We start from the raw sequence: 24063 nt of genomic DNA, 5'->3' as shown, positions 1-24063 counted from the left end.
CAAAAAGCCTACAAATAATAAATGCTGAAGAGAATGTGAAGAACAGAGAACTCTCCTACACTGCTGGTGGGAACGGAAACTGGTATGGGCACTATAGAAAACAGTATAGAATTTCCTTAAAAAAAACTAAAAATAGAGTTTCCATATGATCTATTAATCCCGCTGCTGGGCATATATCCAGAAAAGATAGAAACTAATTCGAAAAGATATATGCACCCCAGTGTTCATAGAACACTATTTACAATAACCAAGACATGGAAACAACCCAAGTGTCCAACAACAGATGATTGGCTTAAGAAGATGTGACATATATGCACACACACACACACACACACACACACACAATGGAATGCTTCTCAGCCATAAAAAGAAATATTGTCATTTGCAGCAATATAGATAAACACAGAGAATATTATACTTAATGAAGTAAATCAGGCAGAAAAAAAATGTTAAGGGCATCACATGTGGAATCTAAAAATAATACAAATGACTATATATAGAACAGAAATAAATGCATAGACATAGAAAACAAATTTTGGGTTACCAAAGAAGAAAGGGAGGAGAGGAGGAATAAATTAGAAGTATGTGATTAATGGATACAAACTATTATCCATAAAATAGACAAGCAACAAGGATTTACTATAGTATATAGGGAACTATATTTAATATCTTATTATAAACTATCACTTTGCTGGTACAACTGAAACAATATTGTAAATCAACTGTACTTAAATTAAAAAATGGTTTTCAACTGATGACATGAAAAAGTTTTGCAAATTAATGGCAGATGTAAAAGAACCTAATATCATTTAAAATGGGCAAAAGTTATGAAAATACAATTTACATGAAGCCAAATGTAAACACTAATGTTAGGTCTGAAAGTTCTGCATCCTGGAACCCAATGGGTTTCTTACAATGGTCAACTAAATGGCATCATGTTGACAACAGAGACATTAATTTTCAAAGAAAGGGGATGCTACCTAACATTTATTTGTCTACGTACACATCTATATTTAAATAAAGCTAAATTAGAATTTTTTAAATTACATGAAAATGACTAACATTATATTTGATTAGTTTCAGCTAGATATAGACAATTATATGGAAAAAGAAAAGCCTGATGTTTTAAAGAAAAATATAAATAAAGCAACATGGTTAAATGTATCTTCTCTATGTGCTTTTCTGCCAGGAATCTTTAACCAGAAGTAGGATTCCCTAACATTGAGATTGCTCTGCAGACGACAATCTAAACCGAGGCTCTAAATCTTTTCTTTTAAATCAAAGATAAATTTTAATTAGCCCTTACAGAAATTATTTACATTGTGTAAAATGTTTTGAATAGTGTGCTAATCCTTTTACCACTGCATCATGGAATATCTTGAGTAATAAAGTGATATGATAGTCATTATATGAGCACTTTTAATTATATTCATCTTTCTCATTAAAATGATTCAAGGTGTTTTATTCTTGAGCAAAGAAAAGTGTTACTTTCAGTAAAGCCTTTTTGTTATCTAGGAAGCAATAAGATAAAATATAATAGTGAGCTTTTATACTTAAAATAAGGAAGAAATTATTAAGTATAAATAATCATAAAATTATTTTGTATTATGTGACAACAAACTGTATATTTTCTATTGTGCTTGTCAAAAAGAATGAGATATATTGCCAATACTATCACTATTTTTAAAAGGTGATCAAAAGTAGTTTTAAGCATGATTTGCCCATTAGAACACTTGTGAAAATATTTTTAAAATAAAATTTAAATGTTTTTGAAGGCACAAAACTGATGAACCAGTGAATATACATAAAATGACAAAGATTTAATGTCATAGAAATGTCATTTCTTACTACATATATAAAGTTGTAATTTAAATTATACCTTTAAAATAATCCCAGTAAATATTTTCTCAGGTTTTCTCTAGAGGGAGTCAAGTTTATTATAAGGTTCATACAGATAAATAAACAGGGAATAACAGCTAATAAAATCTTAGAAAGGAAAAGCAATATGACAGAGCTGTCTTCAATACATACACATTACAAAGCCTCTCTAATTGAAACTGTGTAATTTGGGCTCTAAAAGACAGATCAGTGGAATAGTAGAGATAATTCAGAAAGAACTGAAGTACATATGGCAGTTTAGTCTATGATAATGTTGAGAGAGACTGCTTCTCAGAGACTGCTTTCAAGGAAGACTTTTTCAATTTTTGCAAGAGTGGCATTTATGATACTTCTGAGTGAAACTTGGACAGATATTTAAAGTTTTCATTTTAGTTTTACTGACATTTTAAAGCTATCTTCTGTTTAAAACAGAATTGCATAATTGGGTAAGAGTCCAAGCCCTACATTCGAACCCAAGTTCTAGCACATACTGTGAGTGTGATCCTGGATATAATTTAGCAGCATAAGTTACACATCTCAGTATAGCCATCTCTAACACAGTGCTATTAATGGAATCTATCTCCTAGGGTTGTTGTGAAGACTAAAAGAATTGATATTTATATAAAGTTTTTAGTTCCTGGAACAGAGTACATTGTTACTGCTCATGACAAGTGACACTGCTTTCTACTAAAATACTATTAGGTAAATTATTATATAGGTGATACTAGGAAATGCCAAAATTTGTGAAAGTGGTATATGAATAATAGAAATTTGCTGAGTTTTTAAAATAAAATGTTGAATGAACAGAATATATGAAGGATTAGGGATAGCAAAAGGAGGAACAAGGGTGAGTTATTTTTTAATATAGTTAGATATAAATATAGATATCTATAAAGTTGGATACTCGTAAACCATAAATATGAATATAAAAATAGATATCTACTGTTCTGTAATATATCCTCTTCTAGAAAAGGTATTGATCAAGGCAACAAGACTTTCATCAATAAGCAGTTGATGAAAATTAAAATCATTTCTCTCCTAACTGTTTCACCTAAAAAGCAGTTTTCAGGAGAAAAATAACTGCTATTTATTGCTTTATTCATTTTTCAGAAATATATTTCCTGGCATGTACTGGCAGTGGTCCAGATCCTGTTTTGTCTAAAACTGAGAAAATTAGGAATTCATCTTTGCATTTACCTATTTTCACCTATGCGAATAATACTAATAACCAATACTTGTACATCATTTTAATGTTTAGACATTTTATCACATGCAAAACTGCATTTGTTCAAAAAATATCTTATCAGGAAAAAAATATCTTATTAGGTAAAATTGATTTCTACTTTTTCTGATTTCTAAAACAGGGTCTACAGAAAACAGAGAGTACAGAAACCAGCTCAAGCTAACACAGCTTTTCCACATTACAGTAAAAAATAAAATAACAAATGATCAAGGGGGAGAAAAAACAAACAGAACACAGATTCTCGCATTGCAAGTCTAATGTCCTATTCCTGCAGTGTGGCTCCCTTCCTAAAGTCTTAGTTCTAACTTTACACATATATAGATTTGTAAAGTAGTACCTACTCCCTAGCGCTACACTATGATATATAATAATGCTAATCTATGCCCCCCTCCCTTTTTCTTAACTAACACAGTCAGAGGATCCATGAAAATGTTCCAGCTAAGATTTTTTTTTTTCTCAAGAGTTTACTCTTGATTTTCCTTCAGTGACATTTGAATACTTACTAGTAAAAGAGAAAAAAAATACTGCAACTCTTATACATGTCTCAGCGTTATAGAAGGATGTCTTCTGAGATCACAATTCACCTATACTTGTCTCATTCTTGGTTACTTAACCTAATTAGATGTGTAGACAAGAATGAGTTTCAAAGTGAAAACCTGGCAGGTTAAGATTCTCCACTGACAGGAAGACCTTTTTTTCTCCTCCTGTCTACTTCCTGTCACCAGTTTTGAGAGAAAGATAACAAAAGAACAGTGAAACTACTAAAACCAAAATGAAGTATTTAGCTATTAATATCTATAGCTTCCCTTGTGGCTCAGCTGGCAAAGAATCGACGTGCAATGCGGGAGACCTGGGTTTGATCCCTGGGTTGGGAAGATCCCCTGGAGAAGGGAAAGGCTACTCACTTCAGTATTCTAGCCTAGAGAATTCCATGGACTGTATAGTCCATGGAGTTGCAAAGAGTTGGACATGACTGACTTTCCCTTTCATCTATAGCTTAGTATAGAACTCAGTCTAAGGAAGAAAAATTCTAGGAAAAGAAAATGTTTCCTTTGAGGAATGAAATGGATGTGAACATCTTTTTCCAATGTTAAAAATAGTTTCAATGGCTAGGGTTGTTGCCTTGGTTTCTATCTATCTATCCATCCACCCATCCATCCATCCATCTATCCATCTATCAATCCATTCACCCACCCATTCAATTTTACTAAGGGATTTCATAAATGCAAAGGAACTTAAAATTTTAGAAAGAACTAATATGATTTAATATGAGGAGTATTTGCAAAAGTTATTTTTATCCATATCCTTCTGTCATTATACAGACCAAAATGTTGGTAAAGTCAGGTTGTGACTGGGATGATGCATAAACAAGCTTACCATGAACTGAAGCAGCAACATTCACAACTGAGGGATATATACTAGTCTTACCAGCTGTTACTTGGTTTTCCTTTAATGTCTAGCATTTAACTGAATTGAACTGAATGCACTGTCACATTACGTGGCAAACTGGACAATGCAAGTTCAGAACCTCGCCACTCAATCAGTTCATCTGAGAGCATGCAGATGTAGAAAGACTTGTTTTTTAAGGTTACAAATGCTTTATATGGTATATGAGGCAATTTTTACAATAGAGTCAAAGAATTCCAAAGTTTTTAAAAAAGCCAATAGCACTGTAAGAAACAGAGATCCCATTTCTGTTGTACTCTTAGTGTTTATGTTCTCCAGCTCATCAGGGACATCCTTAACACTAATATTATATCATATAAGAATATCAGAGCAAATAGGAAGTTTCTTGAAAATAAACAATCCTCTTTGGAAATTTTATTATATAGAGTAGCAGGGAATATATTTTGAAATGTCAACCCATTGCACAGACAGGGTGTCCACTGTTAGATGAAAAACCCAGTAGAAGACTGTGTTAAATTTGAAAATCATTTGAAGACAGCATTAACAATATAAATTATAACTAAGAAGATACATTTATAATTTTTATATTTTTAAAATTTGAAAATTTTTAAATGGGACACAAAATGTTGGTCTCTGTGTTGCACAGAAATTACATTATATATAATTCCTAATGGATTATTTAGGTTTTAATTTGAAAATGTCGTAAAAGTTACCTGCTGCAGAATAAGGACCCAGGAGTAAAAAATAGGAAGCATAAAAAAAAATAAGCAAAGTCATTTCCATATAAAATAGTTCAAAATTAGTAAACAAAGATGGAAATTTTATAAACTAATTCAATAAGATTGTTGACTCTGCTAAGAGAAACAATAATTTCCATAATCTTCATATTCAACTCTATGTTTACAGTGAATGTTTCCCTGCCATTTTATTAATTTTTTTACCTTTAGACCACCTTTACACAATATTTGCATTATTTAAATAAAAGTACTGCCAATGGAAACTTTGTTTTTTTCAAGCAAAATAAACTTCATTAATATTTATAAATACTATGTTTGAAAATATTAAGGAAATAATTGGTCCTGTATAAGAAGATTAAATATTATAAAGATGCAGTTCCCCTCAAATTTGTCTATAGGTTTAATGTAATTTCAATCCAGTTGTTTATTGGGACTTTTCAGAACTTGTTTATAAGTTGTTCTAATTTTTTTTTCTAGAAGGGTAAACAGATGATAAAAGGAAAGGAATGATTGAAATGACAATGAGAAAATAGAAATAAAATAAGAAAACATAAACCTATAGGATTTAAACTGTATGGCATTGGGACAAGACCTGAAATACAGACCTGTGTAGCAGAGTATGCATGATCTGAATATAGAATATCACATTGCAAAAATAAATAACAACAAAACAATAACTATCATTTAATTAAAAGATTGAAATCTTGCCTCTTAATGGGGGATCAAATTAGACTGTAATTTCATAGTAAAAAAACCAAAATCTGGATGAATTAAAGGAGAAAATGAAAGAGATGTCTACCTACCTGTAACTCCTTCCCCATTATAAACAAAGGAGAAGAAAAAAGAAAATAGAGGTAAATTTTCAACTTATTTACAATGTACAAAGGCTTTGAAAGTGTAAAATCAATTGAAGAAATGAAAAAAGAAGAAAACTTCTCATATTAATGGGTAACATTGAAATATAAGCAGACATATAAATAGTTACTACAAAAACAAAGTTGTTATTTGTCATTAAGGTGGTTTCTAATTTTTTTGTTGATATAAATAACTCAATATCAAACATCTCTGTGAGTAAATAATCCATCTTCTGGTTATGTCTTGAAAATATCTCACCAGAAATGGAATTACTGTGTCAAAAAAGTGCTAATTTCTAAGCTTCTTTATATACATTACATAAAGTGATTTTCAGCAACTGAGAGAGTTAATTCTTAGGTAGGCTGATAAGAAGTCTGGTGTCCCTGAGGAGGAAGAGGAGGGGGAGGAGGAGGGGGAGGAGGAGGGGGAGGAGAAAAGGACAATTTTTTTTCTTTTTAACATCCCTTCATCTTAATCACGTATTTTTTTTTTTCTTTAAGCCCAGAGCTAATGATTACACAACAAAACAACCCATCTTGCTCAAGGATATGTTTTGCTTCAAACTCTGTACCAATGATTATATAACAACAACATATCCTGTTTAAGGACATGTTTCTTGTCATTTTAAACTGTATGTTGTGAGAGTGGGTCTGGTAAGATCTTTACAACCTTGAGACATTCTTTTGATTTACTGTAATAACCAATTGAAAAAGTATATAGCTCCCTTGCTGAGACTAGCGAGGGGGGCACTCTCCGTCCCCCTTCTGATGTCTATGTGAGAAGTCTTTTTTCACTGTAATAAAACTTCTCTCACAAAAGAGCTCTGAGTGATCAAGCCTGTCCCTGATCCTGAAGCTAAACTCTTCTTCAGAGATCATGAATCCGACATCAATCACTGTAAGCTATAACAACTATGTAATGATTTGGTGATCCATGCTCAGTTGCATCCAACTCTTTGTGACCCCATGGACTGTAGCCCGCCAGGCTCCTCTGTCCATGGGATTTCCCAGGCAAGAAAAACTGGAGTGGGTTGCCATTTCCTGCTCCAGGGGATCTCCTCAAGCCAGGGATCAAACTTGCATTTCTTGTGTATCTATACTTCCCTAATCAGTATTTGTGGAGAAGGAAATGTTAACCCATTTGAGCATTCTTGCCAGGGGAAATCTCATGGATAGAGGAACCTGGCAGGGGGTTGCAGAGTCAGACATGACAGTGACTAAACACACACACACACAACACACACACACAAAATCCGTATTTGTTCCTATTTCATTGAAACAGAAAAATTTTTTTATAAAAGAAAGGAAAAAGAAAACTTAGATAGCTACAGTTTAACATTTAGTCATTGTTTGGCCATCTGTACTTTCTTTTTTGTGAACTGCAGTTCATACTTCTTTCAATATATTGCAAAGAAACAGAAAACAAAGATGTTGAAATCAGACATACGGTAATCTGGCTTTGTTAGCAAACAACTGTTTTGATGTGTAAGTTAATTTTTCTGAACTGCAATCTCCTTGATTCAATTAGAATAACATCTGAAACATGGAGTTGTTTTATCAAATGAAATAAATTAATAAGATTCAGAATGCTGATATAAATGACTAGAGTAAAAATAAAAGAAAGTCATGAACCCATTTATATTTAAATGTCAGTAGTAGTTACTGATTTTAGCCATTATTTTTAAATTAATTAAGATAACCTGTATTTTATCATATTTACAATAATTATTGATTTTTTTTCAATTAAAAATATTTTAAACAAAGTCATAGCTTGTGAGTTTTAGATTTTTAAGCAACTTCACTATTTCTTATGCCTTATAATTTTTTCCTGTTCATCAGTATGCAAATGGATGACTAATATATACACACCCTATAATACACTTTCACGGAATTGTCACCTTTGCAAAGATGGAATTATTTTTCATAAGTGTAAGCAACTTTAGCACATGAGGTATTTTTTAATTTTCCAAAAACATCTTTGACCCACACACTTGTGTATTAAGTGATATGACATTCAACTATTCAAAATCTCAGAGATAACATTTTTTTACAAGTTGTATTCATGCGTTATGGAATGAAAAAGTGAAGATGTGATGACTATACATAAAGGTTATATTATCCATATTTTTCTGTCAATGTACTAAAAAAGCTTGTGAAAATTTTTAACTTGTCTTTTCTTTTTTTTTTTTTTTGAACAGAGGAAAATTTATGCGTCGAACCTGGACTGGTCACTTATGATAATATACATGCTACAATTCCATTCTCTCCAATCATTCCACTTTCACCCTCTCCCACAGAGTCCCAAAGACTGTTCTAAATGCCTATGTCTCTTTTGCAGTCTCTTATACAGGGTTCAGGTTGCCATTTTTCTAAATTCCATATATATGCGTTAATATACGGTATTGATGTTCTTCTTTCTGGCTTACTTCACTCTGTATAATTGGCTCCAATTTCATCCACCTCATTAAAACTGATTCAAATGCATTCTTTTTGATGGCTGAGAAATACTCCATTGTGTATATGTACCAAAGCTTTCTTATCCATTCATCTGCAGATGGACATCTAGGTTGCTTCCATGTCCTGGCTATTATAAACAGTGCTGCAATGAACATTGGAGTACATGTGTCTCTTTCAATTCTGGTTTTCTCGGTGTGTATGCCCAGGAGTGCGATCGCTGGATCATATGGTAGTTCTATTTCCAGTTTTCTGAGGAATCTCCACACTGTTCTCCATAGTGGCTGTACTAGTTTGCATTCCCACCAACAGTGTAAGAGGGTTCCCTTCTCTCCACACCCTCTCCAGCACTTATTGCATGTAGACTTTTGGATAGCAGCCATTCTGACTGGTGTGAAATGGTATCTCATTGTGGTTTTGATTTGCATTTCTCTGATGATGAGGGATGTTGAGCATTTTTTCATGTGTTTATTAGCCATCTTTATGTCTTCTTTGGAGAAATGTCTGTTTAGTTCTTTGGCCCATTTTTTGATTGGGTCACTTAGTTTTCTGGAATTAAGCTGCAGGAGCTGCTTGTATAATTTGGAGATTAATCCTTTATCAGTTGCTTCATTTGCTATTATTGTCTCCCATTCTGAAGGTTGTCTTCTCACCTTGCTTAGAGTTTCCTTTGCTGTGCAGAAGCTTTTGATTTTAATTAGGTCCCATTTGTTTATTTTTGCTTTTATTTCCAATATTCTGGGAGGTGGGTCTTGGAGGATCCTGCTGTGATTTATGTCGGAGAGTGTTTTGCCTACGTTCTCCTCTAGGAGTTTTATAGTTTCTGGTCTTACATTTAGATCTTTAATCCATTTTGAGTTTATTTTTGTGTATGGTGTTAGGAAGTGTTCTAGTTTCATTCTTTTACAAGTGGCTGACCAGTTTTCCCAGCACCACTTGTTAAAGAGACTGTCTTTTCTCCATTTTATATTCTTGCCTCCTTTGTCGAAGATAAGGTGTCCATAGGAGCGTGAGTTTATCTCTGGGCTTTCTATTTTGTTCCATTGATCTATATTTCTGTCTTTATGCCAGTACCATACTGTCTTGATGACTGTGGCTTTGTAATAGAGCCTGAAGTCCGGCAGGTTAATTCCCCCAGTTCCATTCTTCTTCCTCAAGATTGCTTTGGCTATTTGAGGTTTTTTGTATTAACTTGTCTTTTCATTAAATATTTATTAAGACAATAAGACATATATTTATCATCTCTGAAATGTGACAGCATATAGAATGACAGAATATAAAGGCAGAAATCCCATACCTTTTGTGTGAGTCACACCACTAATCTTGAAGGCAGAAGTCTCCTCCATGTAGCAGTCCCAGATTTGAGCCATGACAAGACTCTTGGGCTTTTCCTCACCTAATCAAAATATAAAGAGATAATAGACTTCAATGTCACATTCAAGAGGACAAAAACCAGTGGAGATAAAATCAAAATTTCCTTTTAATGGGAAATTTTCAGATCATTTTTCAAGGTATATTAAAGATTAGAATTAAATGACATTTCTGAAGCAGATATTCATCACTATTAATGGTTTTCTCTATAATATTCAAAAATCAACTAAACTCAACTCATAAATTCTTAGAATATTCACTTAAACTATTCAAATTAAAAGATACTAAAGAGGTCATGTTTGAGTCCACCATCTAAAAACAGATTATGGTAGTTAATAACTACACATGCATAAATATACACTTTTGCAATGTTAATAATTTAAACTAACCATTACAAAATTCAATCAATTATTCAAAATGTGCTTATGGGTTATATAATAAGTACTTGCTTTTAGTGCTACCATGTACAAAAAGTAAAAGTCTCTGTCAGCACTTACATTTATAATCATAAACATATTGAACTAGATGTCAACTGATAAGAAGGGGATTTTTGCAACATACAGTAAAATTGTATACGTATTTACCATTTTGCCCATCAATACTACTTGTAGAAATACATCTTAAATATACAAAGACATTATTTGTATAGCAAAATGCATGGGGCATATTTGTATAGCAAATTATTTGAAATAATGAAAATATTTATGTACTAGAGACTAGTTGTATATAATCAACAGCGTAGGAAAAAAACCCTGAGTATTAAAAGTCATACAAATCTATGAGAAAGATGTCCATTAACCATTTTATTAGGATTTCAGACATGGGTAAAGTTAGCAAAGTATAAAAGAAATCATATAGTATTCTACCTTTGTGTAAGAGGATGCAACAGAACCATGTGTGTATATACGCATTTATCCAAATATCTCATTTTTTCAGACATAAACACAGTATGGATAAATCAGAATCAAATGATGATGGCCATCTATACGGTTGATTAAGAAATCGGTAGATGGTTGAATTACAGGAATTTCTTTAAGTAGAACATTTTATATAGATGAGTTTTTAATAATATGTTTCACAAATTAAAAAAATAAATTTAGAAAGTTTGAAAAAGCAAACCTAAAATTGAATTAAAATTAGAATTTAAGAAATCCTAATTAGAAATTAAGAAACTCATCCTTACATAAATTGACAACAAAACTATACAGAATAAAGAATTAAATACTGTGGCCATTTCATTGGCATATAGTTGGTTGTAGTAAATCTCTTATGATCTCTGTCATATAAGTTAGCTATTTTTATTCTTCTTGTCAGTCATGTTTCCTTATGGCCCTTCAATAATTCAGGTCAAATTATGATGCCAAGTCACCAAGGAATATGAGTACAAGAAGATATGCACATGGCAGCTAGAATAAAATGATTCCACAAAAGAAAGGGTGAGGAAGTTAGGACAGAGAGATTCCACCATTAAGAAAAGGAAAGGTTTCCTCAGTGTGTATGCCCAGGAGTGGGATTGCTGGGTCATATGGCAGTTCTATTTCCAGTTTTTTAAGGAATCTCCACACTGTTATCCATAGTGGTTGTACTAGTTTGCATTCCCACCAACAGTGTAAGAGGGTTCCCTTTTCTCCACACACTCTCCAGCATTTATTGCTTGTAGTCTTTTGGATAGCAGCCATTCTAACTGTATATGAGACAGCAAAAGAGACAGCACAGATGTATAGAACCGTCTTTTGGACTCTGTGGGAGAGGGCAAGGGTGGGATGAGTTGGGAGAATGACATTGAAACATGTATATTATCATATGTGAAACGAATCGCCAGTCCAGGTTCGATGCATGATACAGGATGCTCGGGGCTGGTGCACTGGGATGACCCAGAGAGAGGATACGGGGAGGGAGGTGGGAGGTGGGTTCAAGATGGGGAACACATGTACACCCGGGGTGGATTCATGTCAATGTATGGCAAAACCAATACAATATTGTAAAGTAATTAGCCTCCAATTAAAATAAATAAATTTAAAAAATAAAATAAATAAATAAAATGGTAAAAAATGGTAAAAAATAATAAAATTAAGATCAAGAAAAAAAAGAAAAGGAAAAGAAGAATCTTTTCATAAAGTAATGAAGAAAGTAGAAGAGAGAAAGATATTAGAGGTCAGCATCTTCCTTGGTCTCCAGTCTCTTCAGGTTGAAGGAAGAAGGGGGAGAAACTTTAAGTCTAAACATTCTCCCAGGACATGGTGAGTTTACATTAAAGACTTCTAAATTAATTTTTAAAAAGAGAATACATTTTTAATTATCAAGCTTACTATTTTTTCTTGTCATATAGGAGAAAAAAATTTTAGAACAATGAAATAAAATTAAGAAATTAATTTTATTTTAATGCTAAAATTTTGATCCAATATGCTTTTATAACACTCACAGTGATACAACTGCCTTCAAAATTCCTTTCCCTGGAAAGTTCCATTAATCAGCCTTGTGTATTCCCACACCAGGAATTGTAAGCCTGACAAAGTACAAAGTTCACAAACACATATTTTCTTGGTGCCTACCTTAATTTATGGTTTCCAAGCCCAGCCAAATATAATACTTTTTTTAATTTGAATTTTGTTAGTTCTATCTTCTTTTCCCTCCAGGCATTTATTTCAACCCACTGTGCCACTCTTCAAATCTCTTACTATATCTCTTTTCCTCAGCAGATGAAAATATAAACCCAACTGCTCTTAATCCCAAAGTGCCTCTACTACCTACATTTTTATCTACATTCACATTTGTTTAAGGTACCATCATCTGTTCAAAGGTAGAAACACACTTCCTGTCCAAGGCTCTTCCTTCTACCTCAACCCTGATCCCAGTTCTCTCTGAGCTTTGGCCCATCAGTTAAACCCTAGCGGCTTTATATCTTTTTAACTTTTGCTCAACCCTGGCTTCTTCCTTCTGCTTATACATATGCTTAAGTCTCTTCTGCATTAAAATGCTGACTTCCTTGAGCCTGCAATCAAGTTTTATTAAACAGCATGTCTCTTCTCATTATAGTTGAAGTATCAATAAGGGCATTTTACATGAAATGACGTTATGTTCTTAATTTTTCTTAATTACTCATATCAAGAGCAGGAAGAGACGATCAGGAAAGATGAGAATTCTAACAGGTACATGACAGTGTTCAGCTTCAGCATGAATTAAAAAAAAATAGTAAATTTGTAAAAAGAAAAAAAAAGTAAATATACAATGAGGATAATATACAATTTTCCCATAATCAGATTGACAGAAGTTAAGGAGAATGCTGATACTCAGAGCTTACAAGGTTCAAGAAAATATACTGCAATATACTCATGATGACAGCACGAATTCCAACAGTGTAACTATGGTTTTTCCAGTGGTCATGTATGGATGTGAGAGTTGGACTGTGAAGAAAGCTGAGTGCCGAAGAATTGATGCTTTTGAACTGTGGTATTGGAGAAGACTCTTGAGAGTCCCTTGGACTGCAAGGAGATCCAACCAGTCCATCCTAAAGGCACTAGTCCTGAATATTCATTGGAAGGACTGATGCTGAAGCTCCAATATTTTGGCCACCTCATGCGAAGAGTTGACTTGGAAAAGACCCTGATGCTGGAAGGGATTGGGGGCAGGAGGAGAAGGGAATGACAGAGGATGAGATGGTTGGATGGCATCACCGACTTGACGGACATGAGTTTGAGTGAACTCCAGGAGTTGGTGATGGACAGGGAGGCCTGGCGTGCTGTAATTCATGGGATCGCAGAGTCAGACACGACTGAGTGACTGAACTGAACTGAACTGAACCATTCTGTAGAGTAAACTGGTTATTTATATCATAAGCCCTAATATTTGTGTTCCTATTAGCCCTGAAGTTGAACTTTATAAAAATGAATCATAGTAATAGTAGCAGCTTTAGCAGACATGGCAATAATAGTTAAAAGTTAAATTAAAAGTTAAAATTATTAATGTCCATTATTAGATTTAAAATGTGTTTTATAAAATGTATAGTATAATAGTTGATCTTTATTTCAGACTCATGTTATTTGGTCACTTAATACAAAGTGATCAAGCACTTCACAAAACTGAATTTAAAAAATACATCTTCAAAATGATATAAAAAGAGGAACAAGCTTGGTTGGAGTCAAAATTTAATCTGATTATGCTATTTATATGGAAAAAAGGCAAAGGAAACAAAATTATAACACCAGAATTTGTATAAAGTTTGAAGAGGCATTGATATATTTGAGTAATATCATAAAAATTATAAAAACTTACATATTTGGGTTTCCAGATAAAATTAGGAGAATTTGACTTGGTATACAGATTCCTAATTTCTGATTCTGGCTCCATCATTTTAGAGCTGTGATTTTGGCCATGATATTGCATTTCTTACACCTTTATTTTCTCTTTAAAAAATGATGCTGTTGAGCTAACGGATCTCTACAAAGTTTCTACTACCTCTAAAATGCTTGGATTCTATGATAGAATAAGTGTGATAGAATAATAATTACAAAATAAAATATGTCATGTAAAAGAAAAACAACTTACTAGTTAGTAAGATATCAATGAAAACATCTTCATTGGTGGGATTTTGGAAAGGTATAGCAATAGATGCCTGAAGATGAAGATTTGCAGTTACTTTCTGTATTTCGTGAGGCTGGGGGAACAGTCCTATTCCGGAGATGAGGAATGTCCATTCTTTAAACTGTTTAAAGATAGACATACATAACATATATGTCAAAATTACCTATTTTTTATTTGTAACAATAAATATAGAACACATAAAAATTTTGGTAGATAAAAAAGTATTTTGTTAATATTTAATAAGCATCATTTTATCTTTCCTTCCTTTTCCAAATTCCCTTTGATTTTACTGAAAAATCAATGTTTTTACACTGAAAAAAAGGCCAAAGACCATTATTCAAGTATTAAACATATTTCAATGCATATAGGTAAACAATGTATAAAAGAAATCTTAATGAAAACCATGCATTTCTGTTCAAGGTTTTTTTAAAAAAAAATTTGTCTAACAAAATGGGTACTAAACATTGTATGAAGCTTCCAAAACATTAGAATTTCAAATGAATTTTAGATAGTTATCACATTGAGAAAAAGAAGGTGAGGCATAGACTGAAGTCTCATTAAAAAGAAGTGAGTACAACTTGTGTGTGTGTTTGTGTTCTCAGTTGGCCAGTCGTGTCCAACTCTTCGTGAGCCTGCCAGACTCGTCTATTCATGGCATTTTCCAGGCAAGAATACTGGAGTGGGTTGCCATTTCCTCCTCCAGGGGATCTTCTCAACCCAGGGATCGAACCTGCATCTCCTGCATTGGCAGGTGGATTCTTAATGGCTGTGACTGTCATATTACTTATTCCCACTATCTAGTACAGCCTATGTTTTCTTATCAGATGAAATGAAAGAATGGCTCAAAAATTATGCGAAGGAGACTGAATGTGGCCACTGTACTCATCCACATTTCATAAACCTCTGTTTGAAAATGTTACCCTTGTTTTCATTTAGACTAAAAGTCCCTTAAGACTCTGTTCTGCACTGAACACTTTACCAATGTTACTGACAAGTGAAGAGGTCATTAAACAAAAACTAGCAAGAAGAATTAAAGAGACTCTTGATGAAAGTGAAAGAGGAGAGTGAAAAAGTTGGCTTAAAGCTCAACATTCAGAAAACTAAGATCATGGTATCCAGTCCATCACTTCATGGCAAATAGATGGAAATAGTGGCTGACTTTATTTTTCTGGGCTCTAAAATCACTGCAGATGCTGATTTCAGCCATGAAATTAAAAGACGCTTACTCCTTGGAAGGAAAGTTATGACCAACCTAGACAGCATATTAAAAAGCAGAGACATTACTTTCTCAACAAAGGTCTGTCTAGTCAAGGCTGTGGTTTTTCCAGTGGTCATGTATGGATGTGAGAGTTGGACTATAAAGAAAGCTGAGCACCGAAGAATTGATGCTTTTGAACTGTGGTGTTGGAGAAGACTCTTGAGAGTCCTTTGGACAGCAAGGAGATCCAACCAGTCCATCCTAAGGGCAACAGTCCTTAATATTCATTGGAAGGACTGATGTTGAAGCTGAAACTCCAATACTTTGGCCACCTCATGTGAAGAGCTGATTCATTGGAAAAGACCCCGAGGCTGGGAACGATTGAGGGCAGGAGGAGAAGGGGACGACAGAGGATGAGATGGTTGGATGGCATCACTGACTCCATGGACATGGGTTTGGGTGGACTCTGGGAGTTGGTGATGGACAGGGAGGCCTGGCGTGCTGTGGTTCATGGGGTCGCAAAGAGTCAGACACGACTGAGCGACTGAACTGAAACTGACTAACAGTGTCCTAGTTTCAGTTCAGTTCAGTTCAGTCGCTCAGTCGTGTCCGACTCTTTGCTACCCCATGAACCACAGCACGCCAGGCCTCCCTGTCCATCACCAACTCTGGGAGTTCACTCAAACTCATGTCCATCGAGTTGGTGATGCCATCCAGCCATCTCATTCTCTGCCGTCCCCGTCTCCTCCTACCCCCAATCCCTCCTAGCATCAGACTCTTTTCCAGTGAGTCAACTCATTGCATGAGGTGGCCAAAGTATTGGAGTTTCAGCTTTAGCATCAGTCCTTCCAATGAACACCCAGGATTGATCTCCTTTAGAATGGACTGGTTGGATTTCCTTGCAGTCCAAGGGACTCTCAAGAGTCTTCTCCAGCACCACAATTCAAAAGCATCAATTCTTCGGCGATCAGCTTTCTTCACAGTCCAACTCTCACATCCATACATGACCACGGGAAAACCACAGCCTTGACTAGAGGGACCTTTGTTGGAAAAGTAATGTCTCTGCTTTTTAATATGCTATCTAGGCTGGTCATAACTTTCCTTCCAAGGAGCAAGCGTCTTTTAATTTCATGGCTGAAATCAGCATCCGAAGTGATTTTGGAGCCCCCAAAATAAAGTCTGACACTGTTTCCACTGTTTCCCTATCTATTTCCCATGAAGTGATGGGACCAGATGCCATGATCTTCGTTTTCTGAATGTTGAGCTTCAAGCCAACCTTTTCACTCTAGTTTATCACCTCTAAAACTACAAAGATGTTTTCAAGCTTAAGTTCCAATAAAAAGAGTGAAACTTTATGATTCTTTCCAAGTAGGATGGGTGGTGACAGCAAATCCATAAAATGCTGTCTTAGTAGTGAGGATTAAAAGCAAGTTCATCTGCATATGTCTTCAAGTGACTGCATTACCTTTATTTAGAGATTCTATGAGCATAGGTTCACTGTATTTTCACTTATGATGCCTGAGCTTGATCATACACAATTGACTGACTGGAATCAAGTATCAGGGTTCAATTATATTAACAACTCTTTTATGTAAATTATTTCTTGGCTATTTCTATAAAACAAATCATGGATGACAGAAATAGGCTTACTTTAAACATCTGGAAATGAGCTAAACTACAAAAACAGAAGATAATGTTTTCATGTTTCACCAAAGTGGTCTGGAATACTGGAGCTTTTAAGTTAAACCACGTCCCACCATTCTTGGACATTAATAACCAACAATCACCCTACTACTACTACTACTAAGTTACTTCAGTTGTGTCCCCTCAGTTCAGTTCAGTTCTGTCGCTCAGTCGTGTCCGACTCTTTGCGACCCCATGAATCACAGCATGCCAGGCCGCCCTGTCCATCACCAACTCCAGGAGTTCACTCAAACTCATGTCCATCGAGTCGGTGATGCCATCCAACCATCTCATTCTCTGTCGTCCCCGTCTCCTCCCACCCCCAATCCCCCTAGCATTGCTTAAATTATCAACCTAGGTTCACAGAGAGAAATTAAAAAGTACCCTAGCAAATGTATGCATTAAAAAATGTAACAATTTTAGTTCATCTTTTATTTAAAACTTCATTGAAAGGAGACACAGTAAAACAAAGATTCAATTCCAATGTTTCTGAAAAATGAAACAAGTGTAGGTAAAAGACAGTAGATCTGGCTCACACACTGAGCAGAGCTCAAGGGCATCTGAGCTTGCTAAGAATCAAGAGAGTTTTCCATAGACACAGGCTGCAAGGACCACAGACTCATGCTGGGTAATAAAATCACATTGATTTGATCTTTTTTCATTCATTTCCACTATTCTGACCTTTAGATGCAGGAAGTCACACAATCAAGTATAAATAAGTAATGGAAACTATTTGAAAATAAAAATGAAATGACTGAAAACCAAGAGAAAATTCTCAGAATTTTGATATCAAAGAGAAGGCCTGTTTATCATATTTGCTGCTTGCTATTGTTCCTCTTATCTTGTCATTCAGTAACACAATCTCTTTGAAAGACTCTGGAAGCATATTTTGAGTTTATGATATTCACAATTGTGATGCGCTAACCAAATTAATCTCAGGATCCAAAATCTACACAAATAACTTTAGCCTAAAGTTAGATTTTTTTTTTATAATCCAGAGTTCTTCACATGGATCCAAACTGGAAACAAATGAAATAAATTATAATCCATGGCCATTTCCTTAAGTTCAGCAAAGAACCATTTTCAGAAATAGTTACAAGCACTAACAGAATAGATTTTTGATTAATCAGCTATTTAGTTGTGTTAGTTCAGATATATTCATCAGTGAAATCAAAAGAGGAACAAAAATCTATGTGAGTTTTTCCCTAGTGGTTAATGTAATTGCAAACTCACAGACTTAGAAAAGTAACCCTAAAATTTTATTTTTAAAACATTTTATTTTTATGTCTACACATTCATCATATATACTTCATTTTCAGAAAGATTTTTCAATCAATACTTTAGGATGAAATAGTTTTGCCTGAAAAAATTGTCAGTGAGTATTAGTTGCTCAGTCGAGTCTGACTCTTTGCAACCCCATGGACTGTAGTCTTCCAGGCTCCTCTGTCCATGGAATTCTCCAGACAAGAATACTGGAGTGAGTTGCCATTTCCTCCTGCAGGGGATCTTACCGACCCAAGGACTGAACCTGGGTCTCCTGTATTGCAGGCAGATCCTTTACCGTCTGAACCAACAGGGAAACCCCAAAATGTCAACTAGACGAATTAAGAGGAAGCCCTCAATGATTCAGAGATGAAAAAGGACAAAAAAAAAAAAATTAAAGGCAAAAAAATAAAAAGAAAAGGCAGGAAAAATCACAAGGGTTAGGGTAATACATTGAAAAGGTTGACGTGGTCTGGACTCTAGGTAAAAGGATGACATTGGTTTAAGTTTCAGTTCAGTTCAGTCGCTCAGTCATGTCAGACTCTTTGCGACCCCATGGACTGCAGCACGCCAGGCCTCCCTGTCCATCATCAACAAGTTTGTGTTTACTCAAACTCAAGTCCATTGAGTCAGTAATGCCATCCAACAATGTCATCCTGTTGTCCCCTTCTCCTTTGGCCTTCAATCTCTCCCAGCATCAGTGTCTTTTCAAATGAGTCAGATTTGGAGATTTGCTACAGCTTGGAAGGAGAGGCTTAGAATAACTGAAAGCAAGGCCCAGTGTTAAAGTGATTGACTAAAAGGTTTGAGCTGATTACTTACTTGTTTGAGTTCTTTTGTGTTTGATAAAGAATTGTGAGTTTGACCTCTAGGCTAGGATTTTCTAAAGCTATCAGGATGAAGAACTCATCATTGCCCTGCTGATGTGCCAGACTACCTTGAGTAGATATAAGTTCCACCAGAAATGCAAGCAACTAAGTTATCTCCAAGAATGAAGATGAAAGGGCTGATGCTGCTATGAAGCAATGAGCTAAAAGATAAGCCATGTTAAAATTATTTTTGTGAAAGAAAATATCTCTACTATACCTTCCATTCTGTATAAGGATTGCTGTTTATTTTCTTTAATATTTTTACTCAACGGGACTTCCCTGGCAGTCCAGTGGTTAAGACTCCATGCACCCAATGCAGAGGGCATGGGTTTGATCCCTGGTTGGGGAACTAAGATCCCGTATGGTGCCCAGGAAAAAAAATATATATGAAAAAAATATATGCATATATATATATTTTTGAGAGTCAAGCATAATCCTTTGTATTGCTTCAGGTATGTATTAGTCAGTAATCATATAAACAATTTAATAGCCTCAAAAACTTTTTTCTAAATTACACATTTTTGGGGAAAAGAAGGCACTTAGGCTTCCCTTGTGGCTCAGCTGGTAAAGAATCCACCTGAAATGCAGGAGACCTGGGTTTCCCTGGGTTGGGAAGATCCCCTGGAGAAGGGAAAGGCTACCCACTCCAGTATTCTGGCCTGGAGAATTCCATGGACTGTATAGTCCATGGGGTCACAAAGAGTCGGACACGACTGAGTGACTTTCCCTTTCACTTTCTTTTGAATTACATACTAGTCTTTCACTGACATGGGGACCCCTGTATTATATCTGATTTCACTCCCTCCCAGATTACAGGATTTTCTAAGCTCCTTGGATATAAAGCAAACCCTTCCACTTACTTTATTCCCCCATCAACACTTGAAGAAGTAAAAAATAATAATAAACGTACAAATAATGTAAAATTCTTACTGGCAGTAACAGTTATGACTTGGCAGTGTGCCTGTAGCTATAAAAATAGTTATGAAGATGCGCTGAAGCAGGATGTCCTAGGTTCAACCACCTACTGATCCATAAAATGGGGTTGACCATACTTTTACCATAAGGACTCTGGCGACAATGAATTGAAATAATTCTTAGAATGGTATGTAGCAAGTTTAGAAATGGTTAAAAAATAAACTACTCTTTTTAAAAATTATTATTATTCAGATGAAAACAGAGTGGGAAAAACATACTACTTGCAAGATTAGATTTCATACAATTTTATATTTAAGTTCATGAAAACTTGAGTAATAAAATCCAAGTCAGAAAATTAACATAAATGCTAGCAATTTGGCATTTGCATTAAAGTACCTACATTTTAAATCTGGGTTTATATTCTCTTTCATTCAAGTGATCTAAGAATTTAAAGATGCCTTCTTAAATGCCTGTGCATACATAATGTATACTATATTTTCAAAAGTTCATTTAAATAATAATTTACAATAAAATTATTTTGCTTGCAAAGATGTCAAATGGATAAATTAGATTTACATATTTATTAACTTTAAAATTTAATTAACCTGTCTTGGTCTAAGAATACTCTATCATACCTGAGCACAGTGAAAGATGACAGAAGTCTGATGACTAGCTCTTCCAAGAGCAGAAGGACGAAATTGAATAGGTATGTCTCTGGTTGAGTTAGGAGGTACGATCAGCTGTGTGAATTTAGAAACAAGAAAGGGAAGCAAAAATCATTACTTTTGCTTGAGTTGGCATCTTTGTGTGCTAGATATATGCCAGGTAGATGCTTGTGTGATTAACATGTTGCCTTGTACATATTAACCATTTTCAGCATTGTTGCTTGGCAAATATTGGTGAAACAGCCCAAGATACTAAACAGTGTTCAGTAATGCATACACCATGCTCTTCCCCAAGACAATGACTACATTGATCTGTAAAAGGAAATCAGGATTAAGCTTTTAAGCTGAGTTGGAATCCCCAATAATGGAAATGTACATTTTATTTAAGAACCCATAGCTTATTGTCCATTTCAAGAACCATGTCAAACCACTGGGAATCTAACTTGTAGCCTTGGCGAGGTCAAAAGAAATGAATTCAGTCTAAATGCAGAGGTAAGATATTCTTCTTTAGTGCACAATGAAGTTTCTTCTTCGTCCTATCACATAGACCCTCAAGGTGTGACCTACTGGAATAACTTGAGTCTGAATTGTATTAGTATGAGTTATTGCTTCAGAGATTGTAAAAGAAACTAAAAATTCTATCATAATAGAATGAGTACTTGAAGATCTTAAGTAATCAAAAAACTACACTGTGAATAATGTAACATTTACTATCAACACTTATAGAATGACTGAATGAATATTATATGTTTGAAAAGTAAGTAAATTATTACTAATATATTTTTCCAGATAACTTTTGAAAAAGGAAACTTGCAGTTTATCAGTGTCTTTCAATCCTCATAGGATATAGCATTTACTGTTCAATAAACTCTGAGAATAACCATGAATAAACATACAAACTTACTTTTAGAACATAGTTAATTTGTTGCTGTTGTTCAGTTGTTAAGTCATGTCGGATTCTTTGCCACTCCATGAACTGCAGCATGCCAGACTTCCCTGTCCTTCACTTCTCCCAGAGTTTGCTCAAATTCATGCACACTGAGTTGGTGATGCTATCTAACCATCTCATTCTCTGCCACCCTCTTCTCCTTTTGCCCTCAATCTTTCCCAGCATCAGGACCTTTTCCAATGAGTTGGCTCTTCACATCAAGTAGCCAAAGTATTGCAGCTTCAGATTCAGCATCAGTACTTACAATGAATATTCAGGGTTGATTTCCTTTAGGATGGACTGGTTTGATCTCCTTACTGTCCAGTGGACTCTCAAGAGTCTTCTCCAGCACCATAATTCAAAAGTACCAATTCTTTGGTGCTCAGCCTTCTTTATGGGCCAACTCTCACATCTACACATGACTACTGGAAAAACCACAGCTTTGACTAGACAGATCTTTGTCAGAAAAGTGATGTCTTTGTTTTTTAATACACTATTAAGGGTTACCCTGGTAGCTCAGCTGGTAAAGAATCTGCCTGCAGTGCAGGAAACCCTGTTTCGATCCCTTGGTGGGGAAGATCCACTGGAGAAGGGACAGGCTACTCATTCCAGTATTCTTGAGCTTCCCTGTGGCTCTGATGGTAAAGAATCTGCCTGCAACGTGGGAGACCTGGGTTCGATTCCTGGGTTGGGAAGATCCCCTGGAGAAGGGAACAGCTACCCCCTCAAGTATTCTGGCCTGGAAAATTCCATGGGGTTGCAAAGAGTCGGGCATGACTGAATGACTTTCACATTCACTTTTCTGATTTGTCATAGCTCTCCTTCCAAGGAGCAAGCATCTTTTAATTTCATGGCTGCATGAATTAACAGAGCTAATTACTTCCTTATTATATATACATGTGTGGTTTATCTACAGCAAATATATTTTTTTAATTTCAGGCTGGATCTTCCTCTGATATTTCAAATGTGTTGATGCTATCAGTTAATGCACATTTAAGGAGTTTAATTTCAGAATTGACTTGAGCAAAAAAAATTAGAAAAGTTACATTTCACATGTTCTTTCAATTTAGCAAATGTGACAAAAGGATTTCTCTCCCTCCTCCCTATATATACAATCATAATTTTCACTGTAAAAGTATATAATACTACATTAATTGAGATTTTAAACTCTAGTTCTACCACTTACTAATCATGTAGTTTAAATACTTTGGCCTCTCTGGCCTCAAATTCCATTTGTATATGTCAGAGGCAAGTGGTAAAAATTGAGGTTGTGTATACAACAAACCAATAACTCAATTCCTTTATTTCCACAGAAAATTTATTGAAAAATTCATCTCCCCTGGTTTCAAGGAAAAGATAAGCACTGCTGGATGGAATTTAACTGTAGCAAACCTACTTGTTTAGTGTAATGGTATACATATATACATAATATGCTAAACATAGCAGCTTTCTGACACTTAAAAACATTTCATTACAAGCAAAAACATTTTATTACAAGTGTCATTAGGAGAACCAATTCCAATCTTTGAGTTTACACTAGATCCTAGTTCAAGAGGGAAAGATATTCTTACAACAGTTAGGTAAAATGAAATTTCGACCAGATACTAGATGATGGAGACTAAAATGCTCTTAAGAAATATAATCTGAAGTATTTACTGTTAAAATAGTATCTACAATTTACTTTTAAATTGAATAGCAAGAAATGTAAGAGAGAAAAGAGAGGAAAAAAAATTAAACAAATTGTTAATATAAGAACCAAGATAGAAGGTGTAAGTCTGTGCACTGTATTATTCTACTTCTGCATCTTTTTGATATTTTTCATAATATATAGATGGAAGAAAGTTTTTAATTATTTCACTTGATAATCTATGTTTACTTATTGAAGCATTTATGGATAATCATCAATATTTAAAAATCCTCACCTATGTAAACATGAATATTATACAACAAAAACAGGAATAAAATCATATATACATATCTATATATGTATATAAAGTTATATATACATTTAAAAATA

At 34.6% G+C, this 24063-nt stretch overlaps 1 protein-coding gene across 1 annotated transcript in view; it reads right to left on the bottom strand.

Moving 5' to 3' along the window:
* The window catches only part of CFAP47 (cilia and flagella associated protein 47), a 509689-nt gene that overhangs the window by 84146 nt on the left and 401480 nt on the right, over nucleotides 1-24063 (bottom strand). Inside the window, exons 57-59 of the mRNA XM_088833637.1 lie at nucleotides 21089-21193; nucleotides 14490-14646; nucleotides 9871-9969 (exon numbers count right to left, since the gene is read on the bottom strand). Coding sequence (XP_088689763.1) covers nucleotides 9871-9969; nucleotides 14490-14646; nucleotides 21089-21193 — 361 coding nt within the window. The remainder of the gene's footprint in view (nucleotides 1-9870; nucleotides 9970-14489; nucleotides 14647-21088; nucleotides 21194-24063) is intronic.

This window comes from Moschus berezovskii, chromosome X (assembly GCF_049115385.1).
Source record: "Moschus berezovskii isolate FMDL1 chromosome X, NW_MosBer_1.0, whole genome shotgun sequence".
NCBI classification, from domain to species: Eukaryota; Metazoa; Chordata; class Mammalia; order Artiodactyla; family Moschidae; genus Moschus; species Moschus berezovskii.
The sequence above is the reverse complement of the archived record's forward strand: the minus strand, read 5'-3'. Positions and strand labels throughout refer to the sequence as shown.